The sequence below is a fragment of the Macaca fascicularis genome, chromosome Y (assembly GCF_037993035.2).
Source record: "Macaca fascicularis isolate 582-1 chromosome Y, T2T-MFA8v1.1".
In the NCBI taxonomy this organism is placed as follows: domain Eukaryota; kingdom Metazoa; phylum Chordata; class Mammalia; order Primates; family Cercopithecidae; genus Macaca; species Macaca fascicularis.
Window position 1 is genome coordinate 1,663,591 of NC_132903.1, and position 26,502 is coordinate 1,690,092.

The following is a 26,502-nucleotide window of genomic DNA, read 5'->3' on the forward strand; positions in this document are numbered from 1 at the left end:
AACCACTACCTCTGTCTAGGTTGAGAATATTTTCATTATCTCAAAGAGAGATCTATTCTCATGAGCAATTACTCGTCATTCCCCGTTCTTTCATCCTCTGGTAACCATGACGCCACTTTGAGTCTATGGATTTACCTATTCTGGACATATCATGTATATTGAGGCAGACAACGTGTGTGCTTGTGTATCTGGCATCTTTCACTGAACATGAAGTTTTTCAAAGGCTCATCCACGCCATAGCACCTGCCAGTGCTCCATTCTTTTTCCTGGCTGCATAATATTCCACTGTGTGCATGGGCCACATTCTGTTTATCCGTTCATGCACGGATGGACCCTTGGGCTATCTCTGCCTTTTGACTATTGTGAATAATGCTGGCAGGACCATGTACCTGTTTGAGCTCCTGTTTTTAATTCTTTGGGGTCTGTACCTAGGAGTGAAGTTGCTGGGTCATATGGATGCTTCCTTTTTGAGGAACCACAAAACCATTTTCCATTAGAAGCATTATTTTTTTTTTAGACTGAGTTTCACTCTTGTTGCCCAGGCTGGAGTGAAATGGCACAATCTCGGCTCACTGCAAGCTCCACCTCCCAAGTTCAAGCGATTCTCTTGCCTCAGCCTCCCGAGTAGCTGGGATTACAGGTGCGTGCCACTACAGCCGGCTAATTTTTGTATTTTTAGTAGAGACGGAGTTTCATCATGTAGGCCAGACTGATCTCCAACACCTGACCTCAGGCGATCCTAAAGTGACCACCTCGGCCTCCCAAAGTGCTGAGATTACAGGCATGTGCCACCACTCCCGGTTAATTTTTGTATTTTTAGTGGAGATGGGGTTTCATCATGTTGGCCAGGCTGGTCTTGAACTACTGACCTCAGGCAATTCACCCACATTGGTCTCCCAAAGTGCTGGGATCACGGGAGTGATCCACCGCTCCTGGCCAACATACACATTATTTAAAAATGTTGAAATCAGGCCTGGTGCGATGGCTCATGCCTGTAATTCCTGCACTTTGGGAGGCCAACGGGGGCAGATCACATGAGACCAGGAGTTTGAGACCAACCTGACCAACATGGAGAAACCCCGTCTTTACTAAAAATATAAAATCAGTCGGGTGTGGTGGTGGGCGCCTATAATCTCAGCTACTTGGGAGGCTGAGGCAGGAGAATCGCTTGAACCTGGGAGGTGGAAATTGCGATGAGCCGAGATCGTGCCACTGCACTCCAGCCTGGGTGACACAGTGAGACTCCGTCTCAAAAAAAAAAAAAAAAGGCCGGGCACAGTGGCTCATGCCTGTAATCCCAGCACTTTGGGAGACAGGGGCAGGTGGATCACAAGGTCAGGAGATCAAGACCATCCTGGCTAACACAGTGAAACCCTGTCTCTACTAAAAATACAAATAAAAATTGGCCGGGCGTGATGGTGGGCGCCTGTAGTCCCAGCTACTCAGGAGGCTGAGGCAAGAGAAGGGTGTGAATCCAGGAGGTGGAGTTTGCATTGAGCCGAGATCGCGCCACTGCACTCTAGCCTGGGGGACAGAGCGAGACTCCATCTCAAAAAAAAGAAAAAAAAAAAAGTTGAGATGCTGGAAAAGGATTAGTTCCTAGCTCCCGTGTCCCACACTTTGATATGCACCTGCCGTGTTGATGCATCCTTTGTGAGTGTGATGCTTGGCCTCTGGGTTCCTTTGTCCTGCATGGTTTTTGAGGCATTTCCTTACTTGTTTTGTAGACACAGAGGAAGAGACAGAAACCCCCTTGCAGCTCAACGGGACACAAAAAAGAAATACCATCAGGGAAGCTTGACTCCCAGGGGTTTATGTCCCCTGGGGAGCCACGGAAAACTCAGGAAGCTCTCAGACTGTCGCAGAAGATAGATGAAGAGTTTCGAGGGATGGAGCAGAGCCTGAAGGCCTGTGAGATCCCGGTAGCCATCTGAGCCACCATGGCAGGGGCCCTTGTGTGTCATGTTCTCTGTAGACGGCTGCTTCCAACTCCAGGTTCTTTTCCATCGTCTGTCAACTCTGCCCTTGGCTTCAAAGTGCAAACAGCCCAGCCAGGCACGGTGGCTCACGCCTGTCATCCCAGCACTGTGGGAGGACGAGACCGGCGGATCACCTGAGGTCGGGAGTTCCAGACCAGCCTCACCAACAGGGAGAAACCCCGTCTCTACTGAAAATACAAAATTAGCCAGGTGTGGTGGCGGGCACCTGTCATCCCAGTTACTCGGGAGGCTGAGGCAGGAGAATCGCTTGAACCTGGAAGGTGGAGGCTTGCGGTGAGCCTAGATCGGACCACTGCACTCCACCCTGGGCAACAAGAGCAAAACTGCATCTCAAACAAACAAACCAAATGCTAACAGCCCAGCTAAGGTGAGCTATGAAATGCAGACATTTATAATCAAGACACATGCATTTTTCTTTTTATTTCTATTGTATTTATTTCTTCTTTTTTTGAGACGGAGTCTCTCATTCTGTTGCCCAGGCTGGAGTGCAGTGGCGTTATCTTGGCTCACTGCAACCTCCGCCTCCTGGGTTCAAGTGGTTCTCCTGCTTCAGCCTCCTGAGTAGCTGGGGCTACAGGCACCCACCACCATGTCCGGCTAATTTTTGTATTTTTACTACAGACAGGGTTTTGCCACGTTGGCCAGGCTGGTCTTGAACTACTGATCTCATGATCCACTCACCTCGACCTCCCAAAGTGCTGGATTACAGGCATGAGCCACCGCGCCTGGCCTATTTCTTGTAGTTTGAGACGGAGTCTTGCTGTCACCCAGGCTGGAGTATGGTGACATGATCTTGGCTCACTGCAACCTCTGCCTCCTGGGTCCAAGTGATTCTCCTGCCTCAGCCTCCTGAGTAGCTGGGGTTACAGGCACCCACCACCACGTCCAGCTAATTTTTGTATTTTTACTAGAGACAGGGTTTTGCCATGTTGGTCAGGCTGGTCTCGAACTCCTGACCTCGTAACCCATCCACTTTGACCTCCCAAAGTGCTGGGATTACAGGCATAAGCCACCAAGCCTGACTTATTTCTTCTTTTTTGAGACAGAGTCTCACTGTGTCGCCCAGGCTGGAGTGCAGTGGTGTGATCTCGGCTCACTGCAACCTCTGCCTCCTGGATTCAAGCGATTCCCCTGCCTCATCCTCCCAAGTCCCTGGGGTTACAGACACCCACCATCACACCGCCTAACTTTTGTATTTTTACTGCAGACGGGGTTTTGCGATGTGGGCCAGACTGGTCTTGAACTCCTGACCTGAGGTGATCTCCCTGCCTTGCCCTCATAAAGTGCTGAGATTACAGGCGTGTAATCACCGGTTAATTTTTGTTTTTAGTAGAAACGGGGTTTCCGCATGTTGCCCAGGCTGGTCTCGAACTCCTGACCTCAAGGGATCCACCCACCTCAGCCTCCCCAAGTGCTGGGACTACAGGCGTGAGCTACTGCACTCGGCCAATCTATGGATTTTTACTAAAAAAACAAAAAGTTGAAATGCTGACATCAGCGTCCGTTCCCATGACCTCCTGGATGAGAAGTCACAGGTAGAAAAAGGATGGGAGATGCAAATCACGCACAAAACCGTCAACCACAACCACACAAAAAATGTGCTGTCACGTCCCCAGAGCAGCCTCAACACAAATCTGAGCATCTGGGGTTCCTGGAGTCTGGACTCTGATGCACGGCCACATTTCCCCTGCTAGCAAATGACAATGGTATCCTGCAGAGCGGAAACCATGAGCCAGGAGGGCCGTCCCTGGCTGTTTAAAATCAGAATGGCCATGTGCCAGGAGGACAGGATACATTTTTTTTGTGGAGAGCAGCCAGGGTTCAAGTGTAATAACCCAGTAATTATCCTGCTGGGGGAAGCCAGGATCGTCGGGGGAGTGGAGCAAAGAGCGGAGATGGTATCGATGGTGATAAAAACGCTGGCGTTTTCATGAACAGCCTGCTTTACCCACGGGACCCTCTTCTTGCATTCGGCTGAGGGGATAATTACAAATAATGAGAAGCGTCTGCTCTCAATGCATTGAAGCCTCTGGCGTTTGCTAAAGGAAGGGAGGAGTGTGAAAAATACGTATTTTACTATGAATGAGTCAAAGAAAGATTTCAGGACAAAAGAGACCAGCCAAGAAAAGGAGAATGTTAATCCTTGTCCCAGACCCTTTTATAACCGTTCTCCTGGCTCCAATAATTAATGTATTTGATTTGGCTCAAAGAGACAAGGGTTAACATCAAAAAAAAAAAAAAAAAAAAAAAAAAAAAAAAAAAAAAAAAAGGCTTGCTAAGATCCGAGAAGAAAATGACTGGAGAAGGAATTTACAGTCATCAAAGGGGGATACATTTGTCCGTAGCACATATGAAGTCAAAACAAAAATTCACATCAGAAACTCACAGCCTCTGGCCGGGCGCGGTGCCTCACGCCTGTCATCCCAGCACTTTGGGAGGCTGAGGCGGGTAGATCGCCTGAGGTCAGGAGTTCAACACCAGCCTGGCCAACATGCTGAAACCCCATGTCTACTAAAAATACAAAAATTAGCCAGGTTGGTGGCTCATGCCTATAATCCCAGCACTTTGGGGGACCAAGGCAGGTGGATCACCTGAGGTCGGGAGTTCGAGACCAGCCTGGCCAACATGGTGAAACCCCATCTCTACAAAAAATACAAAAATTAGCCGGCTGTGGTGGCAGGTGCCTGTAATCCCAGCTACTGGGGAGGCTGAGGCAGGAGAATTGCTTGAACCCAGGAGGCAAAGGTTGTAGTGAGCTGAGATCACGCCACTGTACTTCAGCCTGGGAGACAGAGCAAGACACTGTCTCAAAAAAAAAAAAAAAATCAAATCATGGACTAAACGACTTCTCTGAATCCAGGTACATTCGGGTTTTTCTTGGAACGAAGCAAGTGAACTTTTTCAGACTCTTTCTGAACTTGGGCATGTCTGCTTGCTGTGTGTTTCTGGGCTCCTTGCTTCCTCTCCCTTTTCTTCACCTCTTCCCTACATTTAAACTGGGATTTCCCCCATAGCCGTCACAGTATCACTCCTTGTTCCTAAAACTTTAGCCGTCATCTCATCTGAAATTTTTTTTTTTTTTTTTTTTTTAGATGGAGTCTTGCTGTGTCGCCCAGGCTGGAGTGCAGTGGTGCGATCTCAGCTCACTGCAACCTCCGCCTCCCGGGTTCCAGCGATTCTCCTGCCTCAGCCTCCCGAGTAGCTGGGATGACACCACCACACCCAGGTAAGTCTTTATATTTTTGATAGAGATGGGGTTTCACCATGTTGGCCAGGCTGGTCTTGAACTCCCCACCTCAGGTGATCCGCCCACCTCGGCCTCCCAAAGTGCTGGGATGACAGGCAGGATCCACCACGCCTGGCTGTCATCTTAAATTTCTTACAGGAAAAAAAAAAAAATCACAATGTATTGTCACAGGAAACTACTTCTCACCTTGCCAACTTTCAATTTTGCAGTGCAATCAACAAAGGCAACTTTCAGAGCAGAAGGTGACACAGTATTAATTGTATCTTGCGGAAATCCACGTGTCTTGCACATGAAATCTGCCTTGTGTGTCACTGGAGGGCAGAGCCGTGAGGAAAAGAATTGCTTTCCACGGCTGAGCTTCTACTCAATGCCGGGTGTTTAAAACACGGTGTGGACTCAGTGGCTGTGAACAGGCCTCAGACGTCGTGTGAGGAAGGTAGGTTACCAGGCTCCTGGCCAAAAGCAGACTCTATGGAACTTGTCACAAAATGCAAAACTGTAATATAAACATCTCCAAGACACTTAGAAAGTAGCAATGGGCATACTCGCTGAGGAGGAGGGAAAACAAGCATAAAGGTATTCTCAGCCTTCCGGGCGTGTGAGAAGTCGGCCGTTCTGACCCCTCTGATGGCTAAATTTTCATGACCGGGTAAGAAAAGAGGGGCCCCTGGAGATTCTATCCTGCCACCGACTGACTGAGGACCAAGTTCTTTATGTGTATTTATTTCTTTGTTTATTTATTTTGAGACGGAGTCTTGCTCTGTTACCCAGGCTGGAGTGCAGTGGCGCGATCTCGGCTCACCGTAACCTCCACCTCCCGGGTTCAAGCGATTCTCCTGCCTCAGCCTCCCGAGTCGCTGGGACTACAAGTGCCCGCCACCACGCCTGCCTAATTTTTTTGTATTTTAGTAGAGACGGGGTTTCACCGTGTTGGTCAGGCTGGTCTCGAATTCCTGGCCTCGTGATCTGCCCACCTAAGTGCTGGGATGACAGGCGTGTGAGCCACTGCGCCCAGCTTTCTTAATGAGCCGTGAAAAATCAGTGGTTCTAAGAATAAGACCAGGATATATTATTTACGTAAATAAGGATTTATGATTTTCATGTTTATTAATAATAAACTTTTTTTCAAAGGCAGCGTTCTATTTAAATAAAGGATGGAAAAAGCTGTGCACAGGTCAGGGGTCTATGACGGCTTCTGCTGGCTGTAGTTTTGTATCTGCTGGGGCAGGTTGGCTTCCCAGGCGGTCTTCCGGCTTTTCTGTCTTCCTTCTTTTCTCCAACACAAATGACCTGTTCTCACCCTTTCCGCGTGCTCACCTACCCTTATCCTCATCGTCTCGTGCAAGAACCCTGATGAACTGTGAGACTCTTTTTTTTTTTAAAGACGGAGTCTTGCTCTGTCACCCAGGCTGGAGCGCAATGGTGCAATCTTGGCTCACTGCAACCTCGGCCTCCCAGGTTCAAGCAATTCTTCTGCCTCAGCCTCCTGAGTAGCTGGGACTACAGGCGCCCGCCACCATGCCCGGCTAATTTTTGTATTTTTAGTAGAGACGGGGTTTCACCGTGTTGGTCAGGCTGGTCTTGAACTCCTGACCTCAGGTGATCCACCCTCCTCGGCCTCCCAAAGTGCTGGTTTTACAGGCGTGAGCCACCGCACCTGACCCACCTGTGAGACTCTTAAGACCCAACTGAACTGTGAGGCTTTTAAGATCCCCCCTCCTCCCCTCATAAAGCGGGTATCCTACTGGAACAGTTGGGTTTAGAGCTACCCTCTGAAATTTCTACTTCTGTAGTAAGTAGTTTTTGATACTCACTCCTTAACAAATTGTCAAACGCCACCAGCATCCCCCCTCGCGCTCTTGTTTTTTCTCACTCGAATTCCAATGTCAAAGACATTAGGAGGAACAATAGTATCAGGGAAAGAATAAGTTCTTGGCATCTGGTCTCAAAAGCCGGCAGGGTCATTGTGTTTACCCACAGGGATTCTGAAGATCGTGCTGGCGTGCCCGTGCGAACTTCTTCTCGTTGTATGAGCTGGTATACAGTGAAGCATTGTCTGGGTAGAGAAAGGTCACTTACTGTGTCAGAGGGCATCGAAAACAAACAAGCACAATCAATAAAGAACAGAAAAGCCCCCTGCTATTCTATGTATTTATATGCTCCAGCTCCTATCTTTTGATATAGACCACCAATTTCTTAAAAAACGGCATGGAAAACTAGTATTTTTTCATCAAGTTTTTTATTTAAAAAACTGGATGAAAGACTACTTTTTTTTTTTTTTTGAGATGAAGTTTCAGTCTTGTTGCCCAGGCTAGAGTATAATGGCACAATCTCAGCTCACCGCAACCTCCGCCTCCCAGGTTCAATGATTCTCCTGCCTCAGCCTCCCAAGTAGCTGGGACTACAGGCATGCACCAACACGCCTGACTAATTTTGTATTTTTGGTAGAGACGGGGTTTCACCATGTTGGTCAGGCTGGTCTCGAACTCCCGACCTCAGGTGATCCACCCGCCTCGGCCTCCCAAAGTGCTGGGATGACAGGCGTGAGCCACCGCGCCCAGCCGAAAAACTAATATTTTTAAAGATCCTTAATTAAGCCACAGAATTGCAAGAAAGCACCAAGGCATATTCATTAATTTGGTCAGCAGGTTGTTCAACAAATGCGGATTTATTTCCCGCTGACTGACTGATAAGACGGTAGATAAAGTAGATAAAGAATCGATAACCTCTGGGCTGAAGAAGTCCACAGTTCTAAAGGGATTCTGCAATTCATTCTCTAATTTCAAATAAGTGTGGTTTAAATAATCTCAGATGATTGGTTCCTACAGGTGTTCAAATGTCAAGGGTTTTATAAACTGCTGAAGTTATTATGGTTTTATGTCCTAGTGTTGGCAGTGACTAAAAATAAGAACTAAATACGTTTAAGGGATGTGAGTTTAAAAATAGAATACTACAATAATTTAAAATGGGCCGGGTGTGGTGGCTCACACCTGTAATCCCAACGCTTTGGGAGTCCGAGGTGGGCGGATTACCTGAGGTCAGGAGTTCGAGACCAGCCTGGCCAACATGGTGAAACCCTGTCTCTACTAAAAATACAAAAATTAGCTGGGCGTGGTGGCAGGCACCTGTAGTCCCAGTCACTTGGGAGGCTGAGGCAAGAGAATCGCTTGAACCCAGGAGGTGGAGGTTGCAGTGAGCAGAGATTGCAGCACTGCACTCCAGCCTGGGTGACAGAGTGAGACTCCATCTGAAAAAAGAAAACAAAAAATTAAAAATGGCCAGTGACAGCCAGGCGCGGTGGCTCACGCCTGTCATCCCAGCACTTTGGGAGGCCGAGGTGGGCGGATCACGAGGTCAGGAGATCGAGACCATCCTGGCGAACACGGTGAAACCCCATCTCTACTAAAAATACAAAAAATCAGCCAGGCATGGTGGCGGGCACCTGTAGTCCCAGGTACTAGGGAGGCTGAGGCAGGAGAATGGTATGAACCTGGGAGGCGGAGCTTGCAGTGAGCTGAGATCGTGCCACTGTACTCCAGCCGGGGCAACAGAGCGAGACTCCATCCCAACTCTGTCTTAAAGAAGAGGAAGGAAGGAAGGGAGGGAGGGAGGAAGGAAGGAAGGGAGGGAGGGAGGAAGGAAGGGAGGGAGGGAGGGAGGAAGGAAGGGAGGAAGGAAGGGAGGAAGGGAGGGAGGGAGGGAGGGAGGGAGGGAGGAAGGAAGGAAGGGATTCTGTTTCAAAAAAAAAGAAAAAGAAAGAAACAGGAACAAGAAGGAAGGAAGGAAACTGTCTCAAAAAGAAAGAAAAGAGAAAAGAAAGAAGAAAGAAAGAGAAAGAAAAGAGAAAAAGAGAGAGAAGGAAGGAAGGAGGGAAGGAAGGAAGAAGGAAGGAAGGGGAAAGGGAAGGAAGGGGAAAGGAAAGGAAGAAGGGAAGGAAGGAAGGAAGGAAAGGAAGGAAGGAAATACATAAGCCATTGCAACCGCAGAACATCATTCACCTTTCATGAGGTGAAGGCAAACACCCGTTCCTTGTCTCCAGATTTCAGTTCCCAAGGTCATAGCCTAAAGTCCCTGGAAGGAATTATTTCTCTGCTGAGCCCTTTCCTCAGAAACTTGAGTAAAGCCAGGAATGTCAGTTGCAGGTTTTCACATGTATCCAGTGAACTGTGTGGAACGGAAGGCATTTTCCACATGGATTCTTTTCGGTGAAGATAAAGATGCTGTCAGAGATTGGTGGAAAATAAGAATAATTTTCAAAGAGAGAAAAGACTTTTGGTGATGCCAGCCTAATTTCTTCTAATTCCCTTCTGCAAAACAAAGAGCAGATGGGCCCAAAAACCTATTGGGGGAAAAAAAGCGCATGGGTATTTTATAGAGAAATCAGCAAATGAAGAGGAGTGCATACATGGAAGATTGAATTTGTTCCTGCTCTTGACAAGTAGGAGAAATACTGAATAATCGTTAGGATTGTTGAGGACTATAATAAGAATGACAAGAACATTCTGAGCACTTACTAAGAACCAAGCCCTGTGTCCAATTCTTGATTTAAAACCATTCATTTCATTTTCTCAGAAAACCAGAAAGTTAATACAGGTTGAGGATCTTTTATCTGAAATGCCTGGGACTGGAAGTGTTTCAAACATTTTTTTTCAGATTTTGTTATATTTGTATATTTAATGAGATATCTTGGGATTGGGCTCTTGTCTAAATGCAAAATTTGTTTATGTTTCACATGCATCTTTTTCTTTTTTTTTTTTTTTTGAGATAGAGTCTTGCTCTGGCACCCAGGCTGGAGTGCAGTAGCACTCCTAGGGATTCTCCTACCTCAGCCTCCCAGTAGCTGGGATGACAGGTGCATGCCGCCACACCTGGCTAATTTTTTTGAATTTTTAGTGGAGACAGGGTTTCACCATGTTGGCCAGGCTGGTCTCGAACCTCTGACCTCAAATGATTCACCCGCCTCGGCCTCCCAAAGTGCTGGAGTTACAAGCATGAGCCACCACGCCCGGCCTCATAAGCGTCTTATACAGATGACCTGAAGGTAATTTTATACATTTTAACAATTTTGTGCATATAACAAAGTTTTGACTGCATTTTGACTGTGACTTTGCACATAAGATCAAAAGTTCCTTGTCCTTCATCAATGAACATCCTGACACATACCACCTTAGTATCATTGTAATTTTCCACTTGTGGCACCACGCTGGTGCTCAAATAGTTTCAGATTTTGGAGCATTTCAGGTTTTGGACTTCCAGATGAGGAACGGTCAACCTATATTATCATTCCTGCATTTTATAGAAGAGGGAACTAGGGGCCAGGTGCGGTGGTTCACGCCTGTCATCCCAGTACTTTGGGAGGCTGAGGCGGGTGGATCACGAGGTCAAGAGATCAAGACCATCCTGGCTAACACGGTGAAACCCCGTCTCTAATAAAAATACAAAAATGAGCCGGGTGTGGTGGCAGGCGCTGTAGTCCCAGATACTTGGGAAGCTGAGGCAGGAGCATCACTTGAACCTGGGAGACGGAGGTTGCAGTGAGCCGAGATCACGCCACTGCACTCCAGCCTGGGCGACAGAGCAAGACTCCATCTCAAACAAAAGAAGAAGAAGAAGAAAGAAGAAAAAAGAGGGGAAGGGGAAGGAAGAAGAAGGGGAAGAAGAAAGAAGGGGAGGAAGAAGAAAGAAGAAGAAAGAAGAAGAAGAAGGAAGAAGAAGAAGAAGAAAAGAAACTTGAAAGAGTGTGTGAACAGAGTCTCGTTCCTTTCATGACTTTTTAGGATACATGGAAGATTCAAACACAAGGAGTCTCACCTTAGGCCCCGATGCCTCCTGCCATCCATAAGCTCAAGCAATAAAGACCCTTCTCCCAGTTCTCAGCCTCCATCTGCTGAGGGCTGCGTAGTGTCTGCTGAGGGCTTGCTCTATCTCTGCTTCAGAGATGGTGCTTTCCTGGTGTTCTCACATGGCAGAGGGGCAGAAGGAGCCAGCAGAATCTGTCAAGCTCATGCATGAGGGCAGTCATCCTACCTCCTGATGGCCCACGCTTCCTAATACCCATTATCTGGGGGGTTAAGTTCCGACACGTGAATTTGGCAGAGGCACCATCATCCAGACTATAGCCATGTTCTTGTGCCTGACTCCAAGTCTGGGGCACATGCGTCTGACTAATGGGAGCTCCATCATCGGCCAGTACCTTAGAAGACTGCCATTTGTCTTTCTTGGGAGGAGTCCGGACATTCTTCACCATGCAGGTCTCTTCCAGTGGGATTTCTCCAGACTCAGGCACGCTGTCTCCTGCTAGACCGCTAGGACCGGAAAAAAAGGAGGATGGCTCACACCGTCACTAACTGGACAGAGGGGAGGGAGCAACCAGGGATGCCCGTTGGGTTTGAAATTTGTTTACCTCTCTACTGCAAAGCAAGGACAGATGAATCGCACCAGCACCAATGATGAAAGGAGATATTGGAGGACAGGATCTCATTTTCTGAGGCGCTCCTGCTGCATCCCGATATTTCCACTACACTGTGTTTACCTCACTTCTCGTAAGGCATTCACAAGGGAGAAGCCACTTGTTGTTGCTAGAGATACATTTATTGAAAAGACAGAGCAAACCCACAACAGGCAAAAGCAAAATTTCCAGAGTCTGAAAATCATGATGCTGGTGAGAGGCAGAGAATGCATCGTTCCCACTTCAGAGCTGCTTTTCTGAGAGTTGCTATGACAATGATGGTTTCATTGCATGGTTTCAGAAATGCTATGGTTGGGATGTTTCATCACCAATGCTGAAAGTGGGGAGTAAAGGGAGGTGTTTGGGTCACGGGAGTGGATTCCTCATGCACAGATTAGTGTTCATCCTTGAGAGTGTCTCTCTTATGAGTTCCCACGAAAGCTGGCTGTTCCAAAGAGCCTGGACGCTCCCCACTCTCTCTCGCTCGCTCTCTCTTGTGTCCTGTCTCTACATGTGGTCCCTGCACACCCGGCTCCCCTTCCTCTCTGTGTCCCCACCCAAATCGCATCTTCTAGCTCCCATCATTCCCATGGGTTGTGGGAGGGATCCAATGGGAGATGACTGAATTATGGGGGCGGGTCTTCCTCATGTTGTTCTCATGATAACGGACGGGTCTCACGAGATCTGCTGCCATCCATGTAAAACGTGACTTGCTCCTCCTTGCCTTCCACCATGATTGTGAGGCTTCCCTGGACATGTGGACCTGTAAGTCCAAAACAACCTCAGTCTCGGGTGTGGCTTTATCAGCAGTGTGAAAACAGAGGAATACACTCTCTCGCTCTGAGTGGAAGCAGCCCGAGGCCCTTACCAGATGCACATGTCCAATCTTGAACTTTCCAGCCAGCAGAATCATGAGCCAAATAAACCTCTTTTCTTTATAAATTATCCAGCCTCAGAGATTCCTTCACAGCAACACAAAACAGACGCAGCCAGAGAGTACGTAGGGAGCAAGTGAATTAGGTCAGAGTGACACGGGGCTCCTAGGAACTGGGATTTACCACACACACCTGAGTGGAGGTAATGGTTGGAGATTAGCCTGAACACCCAGAAGGTCTGTCCTGTCAGGATAAAACCTCCCTCCTGCAAGCTCAGTCTTGATGTAAATGACACGTGATGTGTCCCAGAGACTGGATCCACATGAAAATGGCCTGGGGGTTAACATTAGCCTGTGCTTTGCGGTGAGATCCACGCAGGTTGGAGTCGGTGCTTAGCTGGTACACGACTCCTGCCTGACCTTGCAGATGAGGCTGATCTCCAATCTCCGACTTTCCCTTTGTGAGGATTCAATCCGGTACGCGCAGTTCCAGAGGCATCAGCTGTTCTAATGATAAGAGGGAATGATAATATGGACATTGCTGTCATTTCTATTGCAGATGGTTTCTTCTGCAAAGCCAGAGGTGGTATGTCTACGTTAGAGGACATGGGAACCCGGAATGGTGGGATTCTTACACTAACTCAATTGAACATTCTCAGGAAAGTGCATCAGACACGTTTACTGCTGCCTCTGCAGGTTGTGAGTTCTCAAAACACGTTACCTGATGCTCTTCCTTGAACACGCTCTTTCTTACAAACTCCTTGCATATAGGCCGGGTGTGGTGGCTCACGCCTGTCATCCCAGCACCTTGGAAGGCTGAAGTGGGTGGATCATCTGAGGTCAGGCATTCGAGACCAGCCTGGCCAATATGGTAAAACCCCGTCTCTACTAAAAATGCAAAAATTGGCCAGGCTTGGTGGCGGGTGCCTGTAGTCTCAGCTACTCAGGAGGCTGAGGCAAGAGAATCCCTTGAACTCGGGAGGCGGAGGTTGCAGTGAGCCGAGATCGCACCACTGCACTCCAGCCTGGGTGACAGAGCGAGATTCTGTCTCAAACAACATCATCAAAGACACAAACAAAACCTCTTTGCATAGAAGCCTGTGATGGAAGGCAGACCCCGTGGGCAGCCATCATCTCTTCCCCAACAGCAGGCTGAAAGCTGTCACTTTGATGGCAAGGGGAGAACTCCAATTATCACATTGTCCAAACAGGCTCCAACTGAAGTCTCAGTAAGGTTGGCTACAGGAAGCGCTATCTGCTGTAATAAGTTATCACTTATCGGGCTGAAACAACACTAGTATATGGTCCTAGAGTTCTAGAGGTCAGAACTACAACAATGAGCCTCCCTGGGCTAAAATCACAGTGTCAGCAGGCAGTGTCTCTTCCGGAGGCTCTAGGGGAGGAGCTGTTCCTTTGCGTTGTGCAGCTTTCAGAGCTGTGTTCCTTTCATTTCTCGGCCTGTCGCCCGTTCCTCCGTCTTCAAAGCCAGCAACATCGTACCTCGTTTTAGTCCTGACATCGTGTACTCTCTTGCTAGTCCAGTCTCCCTCTGCCTCCTTCTTAGAAAGATGCTGATGATGACATTGAGGATCCACGTCAATAATCCAATATCATCCTCCCATCTCAAGATCATTAACTGAACTGCATCTTTAAAGTCTGTTACCATGTAATGTAACCCTATTCGTGTTTGTTTATGATGACATTGAGGATCCACGTCAATAATCCAATATCATCCTCCCATCTCAAGATCATTAACTGAACTGCATCTTTAAAGTCTGTTACCATGTAATGTAACCCTATTCGTGTTTGTTTATGATGACATTGAGGATCCACGTCAATAATCCAATATCATCCTCCCATCTCAAGATCATTAACTGAACTGCATCTTTAAAGTCCGTTACCATGTAATGTAACCCTATTCGTGTTTGTTTATGATGACATTGAGGATCCACGTCAATAATCCAATATCATCCTCCCATCTCAAGATCATTAACTGAACTGCATCTTTAAAGTCCGTTACCATATAATGTAACCCTATTCGTGTTTGTTTATGATGACATTGAGGATCCACGTCAATAATCCAATATCATCCTCCCATCTCAAGATCATTAACTGAACTGCATCTTTAAAGTCTGTGACCATATAATGTAACCCTATTCGTGTTTTAGTGGTGTTGTTTGCTTATCTTTGTTTTTGAGATGAAGTCTGGCTCTGTCACCCAAGCTGGAGTGCAATGGCGTGATCTCAGCTCACTGCAACCTCCACTTCCCGGGTTCAAGCGATTCTCCTGCCTTGGCATCCTGAGTGGCCAGGATTACAGGCTCACACCACCACAGCCAGCTAATTTTCTTTTTTCCTCTTTTTTTTTTTTTTTTTTTGAGATGGAGTCTTGCTCTGTCGCCCAGGCTGGAGTGCAGTGGCGCAATCTTGAATCACTGCAACCTCCACCTCCTGGGTTCATGCCATTCTCCTGCCTCAGCCTCCTGAGTAGCTGGGACTGCAGGCGCCCGCCATCACGCCAATTTTTTTTTTTTTTTTTTTTTTGTATTTTTAGTAGAGACGGGGTTTCACTGCGTTAGCCAGGATGGTCTCGATCTCCTGACCTTGTGATCCACCCGCCTCGGCTTCCCAAAGTGCTGGGATTACAGGCGTGAGCCACCGTGCCCGGCCAATTTGTATATTTTTAGTAGAGACGGGGTGTCGCCATGTGGGCCAGGCTGGTCTTGAACTCCTCACCTCAGGTGATCCACCCACCTCAGCCTCATTACAGGCTATTCATGGGTTTTAAGGATAAGGACCTGTATACGACGGGGCTGTAATTCAGCATGCCACAGCATTATTTTGTGGATGCACTCTGGGTACTATTCAAGAAGGCAGCATGAGAAATGGCATAGCCACCTTCCCTCAGGGAGCCGACAGGTAGAGCCCAGCCCGGGGCATCGTGTACTGGCAGAGGAGCTGTTGTGTTCGTTTCTGACCGATCAACATGAGGGACACAGCTTCCTCCACACACACCGAGGGGCGCACGCTGAAGCAGGTCATTAGGAGACCCGGGAGATCACAGCACCAGCTTAGCCAAATGAGGTTTCGGCAACGAGAGTCTGGTGCCAACATGACGGGTATTATTTAAGATTTTTAATCAAGCAGGAGAAACAAAGAGAACTGGGAAGGAGGAATAAAGTGCTGAAAAACATCTGCTCTTAAGTAATTTCATTTAAAGGAGAAAGAAACGGAGGCTCAAACCGAAGATGAATATTGACAATGATGTTTTTTGTTTCTTGTTTTGAGACGGAGTCCCGCGCTGTGGCCCAGGCTGGGGTGCAATGGCACGATCTTGGTTCACTGCAACCTCCGCCTCCCGGGTTCAAATGCTTCTCCTGCCTCAGCCTCCTGAGTAGCTGGCACTAGAGGTGCCCGCCACTACACTCCGCTAATTTTTGTATTTTTAGTAGAGATGGGGTTTCACCATATTGGCCAGGCTGATCTCGAACTCCTGACCTCGTGATCTGCCTGCTTCAGCCTCCCAAAGTGCTGGGATGACAGGTGTGAGCCACCAGGCCCGGCCCTGACGATGATGTTTAAATAGGCAGAGAAAAAAGGCTGGTTTTGGCAAAGCAGAAAGCATTAAAAGGCACTGGGCTCAGTGTGTACAGCTTTGACTATAAACGGAAAAAGTCACAGGGAAGCTCTGGTTTATTTACATTATGAATAAAAACTTTTAAACTGGTGAATTGATTAAACGTTTCAGCAAAAGACTAAAGAAAGCCATTTTCTGGAAGCATTTGGGTAAGTCACGTGGTCACGGAGCAGCGTTTAAAGCACCTGCTCCTTGAAGACCTCTGACCTGAGGATAACTTGAGGGATTTTCCAGGATGGGGTCCAGGGAAGTATATGAAGGATCCAAACATCATTTGGCTTTAAAAAAATCATTATGAAGAATTTGAAATATACAAACAATAGTCAAAGAGTAAAAACAAACCCTCATGGAAAAAAAGGAAAAAAATTGTCTCTATTTGAAGATGATACAATTGTCTTGATAGAAAATGTCAAATAATCTGGAAAAGAACTTTCTAGAACTAATAAATGAGCTCAATACGTTCACAGGATACAAGATACATGTATAAAAATCCATTGTATTTCTATACAGTGACAATGAACAAGGGGAAACCAAAATACAAAATATGATACTATTTTAGGCCGGGTGTGGTGGCTCACGCCTGTAATCCCAGCACTTTGGGAGGCCGAGGCGAGTGGATCATCTGAGTTCAGCAGTTTGAGACCAGCCTGGCCAACATGGTGAAACCCGGTCTCCACAGAAAATACAAAAAAATTAGCTGGGCGAGGTGGCAGGTGCTTGTAGTCCCAGCTACTCGGGAGGCTAAGGCAGGAGAATCACTTGAACCCAGGAGGTGGAGGTTGCAGAGAGCCGAGATCGTGTCATTGTACTCCAGCCTGGGTTACAGAGCGAGACTCTGTCTCAAAGAAAAAACAAACTATTTTAAATTGCTCCAAAGAGAATGAGATACTTATATATAAATCTCTCCAAGCATATGTAGTTCTGTATGATAAAAATTAAACAATTCTCATGAAAAACATCAAAGAAGACCCAAATAAAGGAAAGGCACACTACGTTCATGGAGCACATTCACTACAGTAAAGAGGTCCGTTCTCAATAAACTGATTTACAGAGTTAACAAAATTCAGGCTGGATGCAGTGGCTCACGCCTGCAATCCCAGCACTTTGGGAGGCTGAGGCAGGCGGATCACCTGAGGTCAAGAGTTTGAGACCAGCCCGGCCAACACGATGAAACCACGTCTCTAATAAAAATACAAAAATTACCTGGGTGTGGTGGAAGGCGCCTGTAATTCCAGCTACTTGGGAGGCTGAGGCAGAAATAATTGCTTGAACTCAGGAGGTGGAGGTTGCAGTGAGCTAAGACTGTGCCACTAAACTCCAGCCTGGGCGACAGAGCGAGAATCCGTCTCAAGAAACAAACAAATAAAATTCATATAAAAATCCAAGCATTTAAAAAATATACCTAGAAATTTTTTAAAAATATACATAGAAAAGATTATGGTAACATGTATAAAGCGATGGAAAAGCGAGTCGAAACCATTTTGAGAAAGAATTAAGTGACAGAGATCACACACGTTTTGGGCTTATTATATTGCTGTGATAAAATGGAGAGAGTATGGCACAGAACAAAGATAAGACACATAAATAAATGGAACAGCATAGAGAACCCAGAAACAAATACCTAGAATTATGTCCGACTAATTTTTGACAATGGAGCAAAAGTAATTGAATGGAGGAGGAATATCCATTTCACTGAAATTTCTGGAGCAAGGAGACACACAGTGAGCAACATCAAAAAATGAATCGCAACCTCAACCTGCTAGCTTTGATACAAATTAACTCAAAATACAAAACCATTGCGTGCTGTGGCTTCTATAATCTCAAAAAAAAAAAAAAAGAGTTGCATTTAACGATGGTATCTTCTACAGGAGGCCAAGGGACTATGATGATTCTCTTTTTTTCTTTTCTTTTGTTTTTGAGATGGAGTCTTGCTCTGTCGCCCAGGCTGGAGTGCAGCAGTGTGATCTCGGCTCACTGCAACCTCCACCTCCTGGATTCAAGAGATTCTCCTGCCTCAGCCTTCCGAGTATCTGGGACTACAGTCACCCACCACCACGCCTGGCTAATTTTTTTTTTTTTTGTATTTTTAGTAGAGACGGGGTTTCACCGTATTGGCTAGGCTGGTCTTGAACTCCTGACCTTGTGATCCATCCGCCTTGGCCTCCCAAAGTGTTGGGATGACAGGTGTGGGCCACCGCGCCCGGCCAACAAGTCTTTTTTTCATGGTCAAAATCAAAATCTAAATTGCAAAATTCAGAAAAAGCAATTTTACGGCTTATAAGGTGCTTACATAGGCCTGATGTTTTCCAGTGAGGGAGGAAAAGCCACACAAAAAAGAAATACTCTGAAGAAAGCGAAAAGACAAGACACAGAATGTGAGAAACTAGTGGAAAGACAATAAATTTCCTAAAGGACTTGTGGCCAACATTTAGGAAGCATAGTTACAAGTCATATGACGATTGCATCTGACCCAATAAAAATTAGGAAATAGAATCGAAAGGACTTGTCACTAAATAAGATGCTTAAGTAGCAAAATAAGCCTATGAAGAGGGTCTGTGTTACTTGGGGGTTCTGGAATGCAGAAAGCAAGACAGAGTTACAAACGCAAAGGCTGGACGTGGTGGCTCACGCCTGTAATCCCAGCACTTTGGGAGGCCAAGGCAGGCAGATCACGAGGTCAGGAGATCAAGACCATCCTGGCTAACACGGTGAAACCCCGTCTCTACTAAAAAAATAAAAAAAAAATTAGCCGGGCATGGTGGCGGGCGCCTGTAGTCCCAGGTACTCGGGAGGCTGAGGCAGGAGAATGGCGTGAACCCGGGAGGCGGAGCTTGCAGTGAGCTGAGATCCGGCCACTGCACTCCAGCCTGGGTGACAGAGCAAGTCTCTGTCTCAAAAAAAAAAAAAAGTTAAACAACCTCTAAAAAAGAAGTTGTAATTTTCTATATGTATACCTGTAGAAATAAATATATATATTTCTTATGTGTCTGTGTATGTATAAAATATATATTTTTATAATAAAATATATCTATATTATATAAGCATTATATAATATATGCAATATAATATAAATATATGTAATACATATGTATTATATTTAATATAAATATATATAAAATATATAATATATATTTAATATATACTATATACAAATATTTAATATATATTTAATATATATTTAATATATAACATATTTAATATATAACATAAAATATTTAATATATATTTAATATATAATACATATGTAATATATAATATAAATATACATATGTAATATACGTATATAATACATAAGTATACAATACATATGCAATATAAGTATATAATACATATGTACATAATATACATATTTTAGTTAATATATGCGTAATATAAAACATTTTTTATATATTTGTAATATTTACATATACACAGAGCAAATACATATTTTTATATTATATTTTATATTATGAATATAAAATAGGTATAATATATTTTGTATTTTATATTACGTATATATATGCTATGCCAACTCTAACGGGTACCTTCTTTAATCATATTTTTTGGTCCGGTTTTGCAGTTCCATCTGGACTTGGAGCTGCCCTTTCAAAACGCCACAGCTGCTGTGTTCAGTCTGGTGAATGTCACATCCTGACTAAATTCTCAAAAGGAAGGGGATGAAACTCAGGGACATGTACCTGGGTCACCCAGAGAACCAGCAATGGGGACCACCTGTGGCTGGTCGCCTTTGTAACCTACGTGTGTAGATATGCACACATAGCATGTACATTGCTCACAACCCAGGTTTTCGGACATCAGTGTAACTGACCTGCTGGCTGGCATATGGTGAGGGCTGCCAGCCGGAACACACCAGGGAAAGGATAAGAAAAGTTAGCAGAGCAAGGAGCTATTTCAGTCCTGGTTCACGGTCCACCACCATGTGGCTCCATTTTAATGGGTCACGCGCCTCACCCTCCCAGATGCTGAATTCACCTCCAACATCACACTCAAGGAGACGTTTAGAGACATTATCTGAGGGCTCCGTGCCGGGTAGACCTTGGTCACCCAGCAGGGATGATGTTCTCTCAGGGAAAGACAGATGCAGAAGGCAGGGGAAGGACCTAAATCCCAGGGGAATCAGCCACTAAGAATTCAGCATCTGGCCAAGTCGCTCCAACAAATGGTTCTTGTTGAGCCTCTCTCTTGAATCAGTGGATGGTTCCTGGAACTGGAAGGAAAGGGAAGACAGCCAGAAGCTATGGTGTATGTGTGTGTGGCTGGGCAGGGAAAGGAGAGAGGTGGAGAGAAGGAGGGGGAGAAGGAAGAGGAGAGGGGAGGAGAAGGAGAAGGAGAGGGGAGGAAGAAAGAGGAGGAGAAGAAGGAGAGGGGAGAAGGAGGAGGAGTAAAAAGAGAAGTGGGAGGAGAGGGTAGAAGGAGGAGGAGGAGAGGCGAGGAGGAAAAGAAGAGGAGAGGAGGAGGAGGAGGAGAGGGGAGGACAAGGAGGAGAAGGGAAGAGGAGGAGAGGGGAGGACAAGGAGGAGAAGGGAGGAGGAGGAGGTGAAAGAGGAGAGGAAAGGAGGAGGAGAGAGGAAGAGGAGGAGGAGGAGAGGGGAGGACAAGGAGGAGAAGGGAGGAGGAGGAGGAGGTGAAAGAGGAGAGGAAAGGAGGAGGAGGGGGAGGAGGGGGAAGAGGGGAAGGGGAAGAGGAGGAGGAGGAGGAGGAGAGGGAAGGAGGAGGAGGAGAGGGAAGAAGGGAGGGAGGAGGAGGACAAGGACAGTGGGAGGAGGAGAAATAGAAGTAAATGAAGAAGGAGAACAAGAAAAGATGAAAAAGGAGAGGGAGTAGAAGGAAAAGGAGGAGGAAGAGGAGAAGGAGTATCAAATGGTACAATTTCTAAAATCCAATCTGAGCAAGGCTAGCCCTTCTCCAAAGGAAATCACCAAGTAAGCAGTAACAAGCAAAATAAAAGAAAGGACAGTCTTTAGGAGACAAACCTAGTAGGTCAGATTTTTTTTTTTAAGAAGCTTAGTTTCTATTGGATACAGTTTCATCTTTATAGCTCACTGATTATGAAAAAGCTTATGGAATAATATGATAATTACCAAACAACAAAATCACTAGACAGTTGTAGACTTTTACTACACAATAAATGACAAAACCAAAAACCAAAAAAAAAAAAAAAAAGAGGGGAATGTTTAAAACTCAGTTGTGTTTCCTCCGAGGCACGGCTTTTATACCAAGTTGGGATCTGAACGGCACGGGCCACAGAGACTGTTTTGTTACAAGCACTGCGGGCACATTCTTCACTGGGTGGAAGGGAAAAGCTCAGCACCAAATACTTTCTTTGAAGTCTCTGAAAGCTTCCTCAATGATGAGATTAAACTTGCAAAAGCTTTCTCGCTGTGGGGAGACGACGACGACAGCTCCAATGACAGGGCTTCTGCAGCCAGGGCGTTCCGGTTCTCTGAAACAAGCAAGAGAGGCGTGCATACATTAATCCAAGGATGTGTCCCAGCCAGTAATTAGCCACCGCTTGCAGTGAAAAGCAGGGAGTCGAGAGCTTGTGTCACAGAATATACAATTTCCTCATGATGCCCCACAAAAAGCTATCTCCATTCAGATGGCTCCTACGTGGTTGTGCCAATCATAACAAGAACCAAGATCTACAAACAAAAGAGAGAAGAAAGAAAAGAAAGAAAGGAAGGAGGGAGGGAGGGAGTGAGGGAGGGAGGGAGGGAGGGAGGGAACGAAGGAAGGAAGGAAGGAAGGAAGGAAGGAAGGAAGGAAGGAAGGAAGGGAGAGGGAAGAAGGAAGGAAGGAGACAGGGAAGGAGGGAAGGAGTGAGAGGAGGGTAAAGGAAGGAAGAAAGGAGAAAGGAAGGAAGGAGAAAGAAAGGGAGAAAGAAAGGAAAGAAGAAGGAAGGAAGAATGACGGAAGGAAGAATGACGGAAGGAAGAAGGAAGGAAGAAAGGAAGGGAGAGAGGAAGGGAGAGAAGAAGGGAGAGAGGGAGGGAGGGAGGAAGAAAGGAAGAAAGAAAGAAGAAAGGAAGAAAGAAAGAAGAAAGGAAGAAAGCAAGGAAGCAAGGAGAAAGGAAGGAAGGAAGGAGAAAGGAAGGAAGGAAGGAAGGAAGGAAGGAAGGAAGGAAGGAAGGAAGGAAGGACGGAGGAAGTCCTTCTTCTTGTGAGTAAATGCCGTATCCCAGATATTCCCTTTGTTGGCCAACTCCATGGTTAGTTTATCTAAAAAATTAATGGGAATGAAGTAATCAACATAATTGGTCTTGTCTCCTATGTGATATGCCCATGGTTTAACTATTTTTATGTGTGTGTGTGTGAGACGGACTCTCACTCTGTCGCCCAGGCTGGAGTGCAGTGGCCGGATCTCAGCTCACTGTAACCTCTGCCTCCTGGGTTCAAGCGATTCCCTTGCCTCAGCCTCCCAAGTAGCGGGGACTACAAGTGCCCGCCACCACGCCTGGCTAATTTTTTTGTATTTTAGTAGAGACGGGGTTTCACCGTGTTAGCCAGGATGGTCTCAATCTCCTGACCTCGTGATCCACCCACCTCGGCCTCCCAAAGTGCTGGGATTACAGGCGTAAGCCACCGCGCCCAGCCAGTTTAACTATTTTTAAAAATAATTTGAAGGCTGTCTCCTGGCAGAATTTCCTCTTGCTCTGTGGACGTCAGATTTTGTTCTTTTCATGTCTTCAACTGATTAGGTGAGGCCCACCCACATTATGGAGAGAGGATCATCTTGACTCAAAGTCACGGATTTAAATATCAACCCCATCCAAAAACACATTCACAGAAACATCCAGAATAATGTTTGCCCACACATCTGGGCACGGTGACCCAGACAAGGAGACACATAAAATTAACCATCACAATTATTATTACTTAAATGAAATGCTTAAAAAGAAAAGGAAGAGGAAATATAAAGCAAGGGATTAGAAGTAAACAGGGGGTATATTCATGAAAGCAGCTGGGCAGAGAAGAGGCTGATATAAATGGGACATAACATCAGAGCAAACTCGTGGAAGACAGGGGTGTCTGGCATGCTTGTGGACCAAGAGTAAGAGCTTAAGAGAGGTCTATTGAATGTCTTCTTCTCCTGTCAATCTGAAGCCAGTGACTGCTGGGGTTTGAAGGCAGAAATCCCATACGAATACCTAGAAGTCCACTGTTGTGCCAAGTTTTACCTCCGCTTTGGGGACACTGCCTTCAGAATAGTCTAACTTGTCCTTACAACTCTGGTTCAAGCATAGATCGTTGATCCAAGCTAGTATGAAATATCAATGTGTGTGCACATAGGCATGTGTGTTACCAGGAAACAACCCAGTAGGAATGACAGCACCACAGCCATAACGTAGATTAAAATGTAGACCTCACAGTGTTATCAGGATCAGCTTTTTTCAAGAGACCATGGGCTTCATTCATTCAAAAAGCACAGTTGCATGGTAGACCATTACCTTGCCTGCTCATTTATTTCTATATACCTAGCTTCTCACACTGAAGATATGCACACTAAACATTGGTCAAACAAAAATGAGTGGATAAATGACTAACCAATTTGTTTCATCCTCCCTAGAAGACAAGCACTGGTCATTTTACATGGTGCCCAAAACTGACTCTAGTGTGTGCTTTTAAACCCTATTTAATAGGACCAACCAGGCCAGGCACGGTGGCTCACACCTGTCATCCCAGTACTTTGGGAGGCCAGGGCGAGCAGATCACCTGAGGTTGGGAGTTCAAGACCCGCCTGACCAACATGGAGAAACCCTGTTTCTACTAAAAATACAAAATCAGCTGGGTGTCATGGCACATGCCTGTAGCAGAAACGGCTGAACCCAGGAGGCGGAGGTTGCAGTGAGCTGAGATCGCACCATTGCACGTAAGCCTGGGCAACAAGAGCAAAACTCCGCCTCAAAATAAATAAATAAATAAATAAATAAATAAATAAATAAAAATAAGACCAATCAAAGGAGATCTTGTATGAATGGTCCAAAACTAAAGTGTGCATGATTTTATTTTCCAAGTCAAATGGGCCTCAGAGCTTAGCAGAAAGTATCATCATTATCACCATCATCATCGTCATCATCATCACCATCCTCACCAACATCATCATCCTCACCATCATCATCCTCACCATCATCATCATCCTCACCATCATCTCCATTACCTCTCCCATTATCATCATCACTACCACCATCATTATCATCATCATCATTACCATCATCTCCATTATCACTACCACCACCATCATCACCATCATCATCAACATCATTATCTCCATTATCACCACCATCACCATCCTCACCAACATCATCATCCTCACCATCATCATCCTCACACCATCATCTCCATTACCTCTCCCATTGTCATCATCACTACCACCATCATTATCATCATCATCATCACCATCATCATCTCCATTAGCATCACCATCATCATCTTCATTACCTCTCCCATCATCATCACCATCATCATCATCCTCACCATCATCATCCTCATCACCATTATCTCCATTACCTCTCCTATCATCATCATCATCATCACTACCACCATCATTATCATTATCATTACCATCATCTCCATTATCACCACGACCATCATCACCATCGTCACCATCATCATCACCATCATCATCTCCATTATCACCACCATCACCATCCTCACCATCATCCTCACCGTCATCATCCTCATCACCATTATCTCCATTACCTCTCCCATTATCATCATCATTACCACCATCATTATCACCATCACCATCATCATCTTCATTACCTCTCCCATCATCATCACCATCCTCACCATCATCATCCTCACCGTCATCATCCTCATCACCATTATCTCCATTACCTCTCCCATCATCATCATCATCATAATCATCACTACCACCATTATCATCATCACCATCATCATCTCCATTATCACCCCCACCACCATCATCACCATCATCATCTTCATTACCTCTCCCGTCATCATCATCACCATCCTCACCATCATCGTCATCCTCACCATCATCATCCTCATCACCATCATCTCCATTACCTCTCCCATTATCATCATCATCACTACCACCATCATTATCATCATCATCACCGTCATCATCTCCATTATCACCACCATCACCATCATCTTCATTGCCTCTCCCATCATCATCATCACCATCCTTACCATCATCATCATCCTCACCATCATCATCACCATCATCTCCATTACCTCTCCCATTATCATCATCACTACCACCATTATCATCATCATCCTCATCACCATTATCTCTATTACCTCTCCCATCATCATCATCATAATCATCACTACCACCATTATCATCATCATCATTACCATCATCTCCATTATCACCACCACCACCATCATCACCATTGTCACCATCATCATCACCATCATCTCCATTACCTCTTCCATCATCATCGTCACCATCATCCTCACCACCATCATCTCCATCACCTCTCCCATCATCATCGTCATCACTACCACCATCATTATCATCACCATCATCTCCATTATCACCATCACCATCGTCACCATCATCATCACCATCATCTTCATTACCTCTCCCATCGTCATCACTACCACCATCCTCACCATCGTCATCATCACCATCTTCATTACCTCTCCCATCATCATCACCATCATCTCCATTATCACTACCATCATCATCATCATCTCCACTATCACCACCCCATCATCATCATCACCATCATCATCACCATCATCATCTTACCATGCCATTGTCATTATCACACCAACACCAGCAGCATCATCATTGTCATCATCATTACTACAATGTTGATAATCAGCTATAAGACTCTGAATCCCACAAGACGAGTCAGCAGTGCTGCCACTGGGACATCTGAGAACAATATGCCCTGGAAGGATTTTCTCCCTTTCTTTTTTAATCCCAGAATGGCAGTGGTTTGACTGATGTTCTCTTTTGGACTATGAAGCATCTTCTGTGACCTAGAAACAACTTAGAGTGATGACTCTTTGAGAGACACCACCACCTAAGTGACCTTATAACAAATTGGTCTGGTTCAAGAGTCCTAAATCATTTTAAATGCCGCTTCAGTGCCTGTACACTCATTTGTTGTGCTGTCACTCTGGTTTCTTGGGAATAAATTAACAAAAACAGAATTGGAGATTGTCTCTTTCTGTCTTCACTTCCCTTCAAAAAGTATCATTCCCCCCCCCCCCCCCCCCCCCCCACTGGAAGAACTTGTTGTCCAGAACAAGTGTAGGCATAGAAATGCTAATTTTTGTTACTTCACCTTTCTGGGAAAATAAGGGGGAGTGGAG

The 26,502-nt window shown here is 45.7% G+C and overlaps 1 protein-coding gene across 8 annotated transcripts in view; it reads right to left on the bottom strand.

Annotated features, from left to right (window-relative positions):
• Positions 1-12,943: 12,943 nt before the first annotated feature.
• LOC102121273 (polyprenol dehydrogenase) overlaps positions 12,944-26,502 on the bottom strand; it is a 389,469-nt gene continuing 375,910 nt past the window's right edge. For 7 of the 8 annotated variants that reach the window (XM_074030407.1, XM_074030409.1, XM_074030411.1 and 4 more), the window contains one exon: positions 21,166-21,649. In XM_074030407.1, coding sequence (XP_073886508.1) covers positions 21,489-21,649 — 161 coding nt within the window. In that variant the 3' untranslated portion in view covers positions 21,166-21,488. Of the gene's footprint in view, positions 13,077-17,409; positions 17,553-21,165; positions 21,650-26,502 lie in introns of those variants that run through there. The other variant, XR_010584122.2, reaches the window with a different exon arrangement.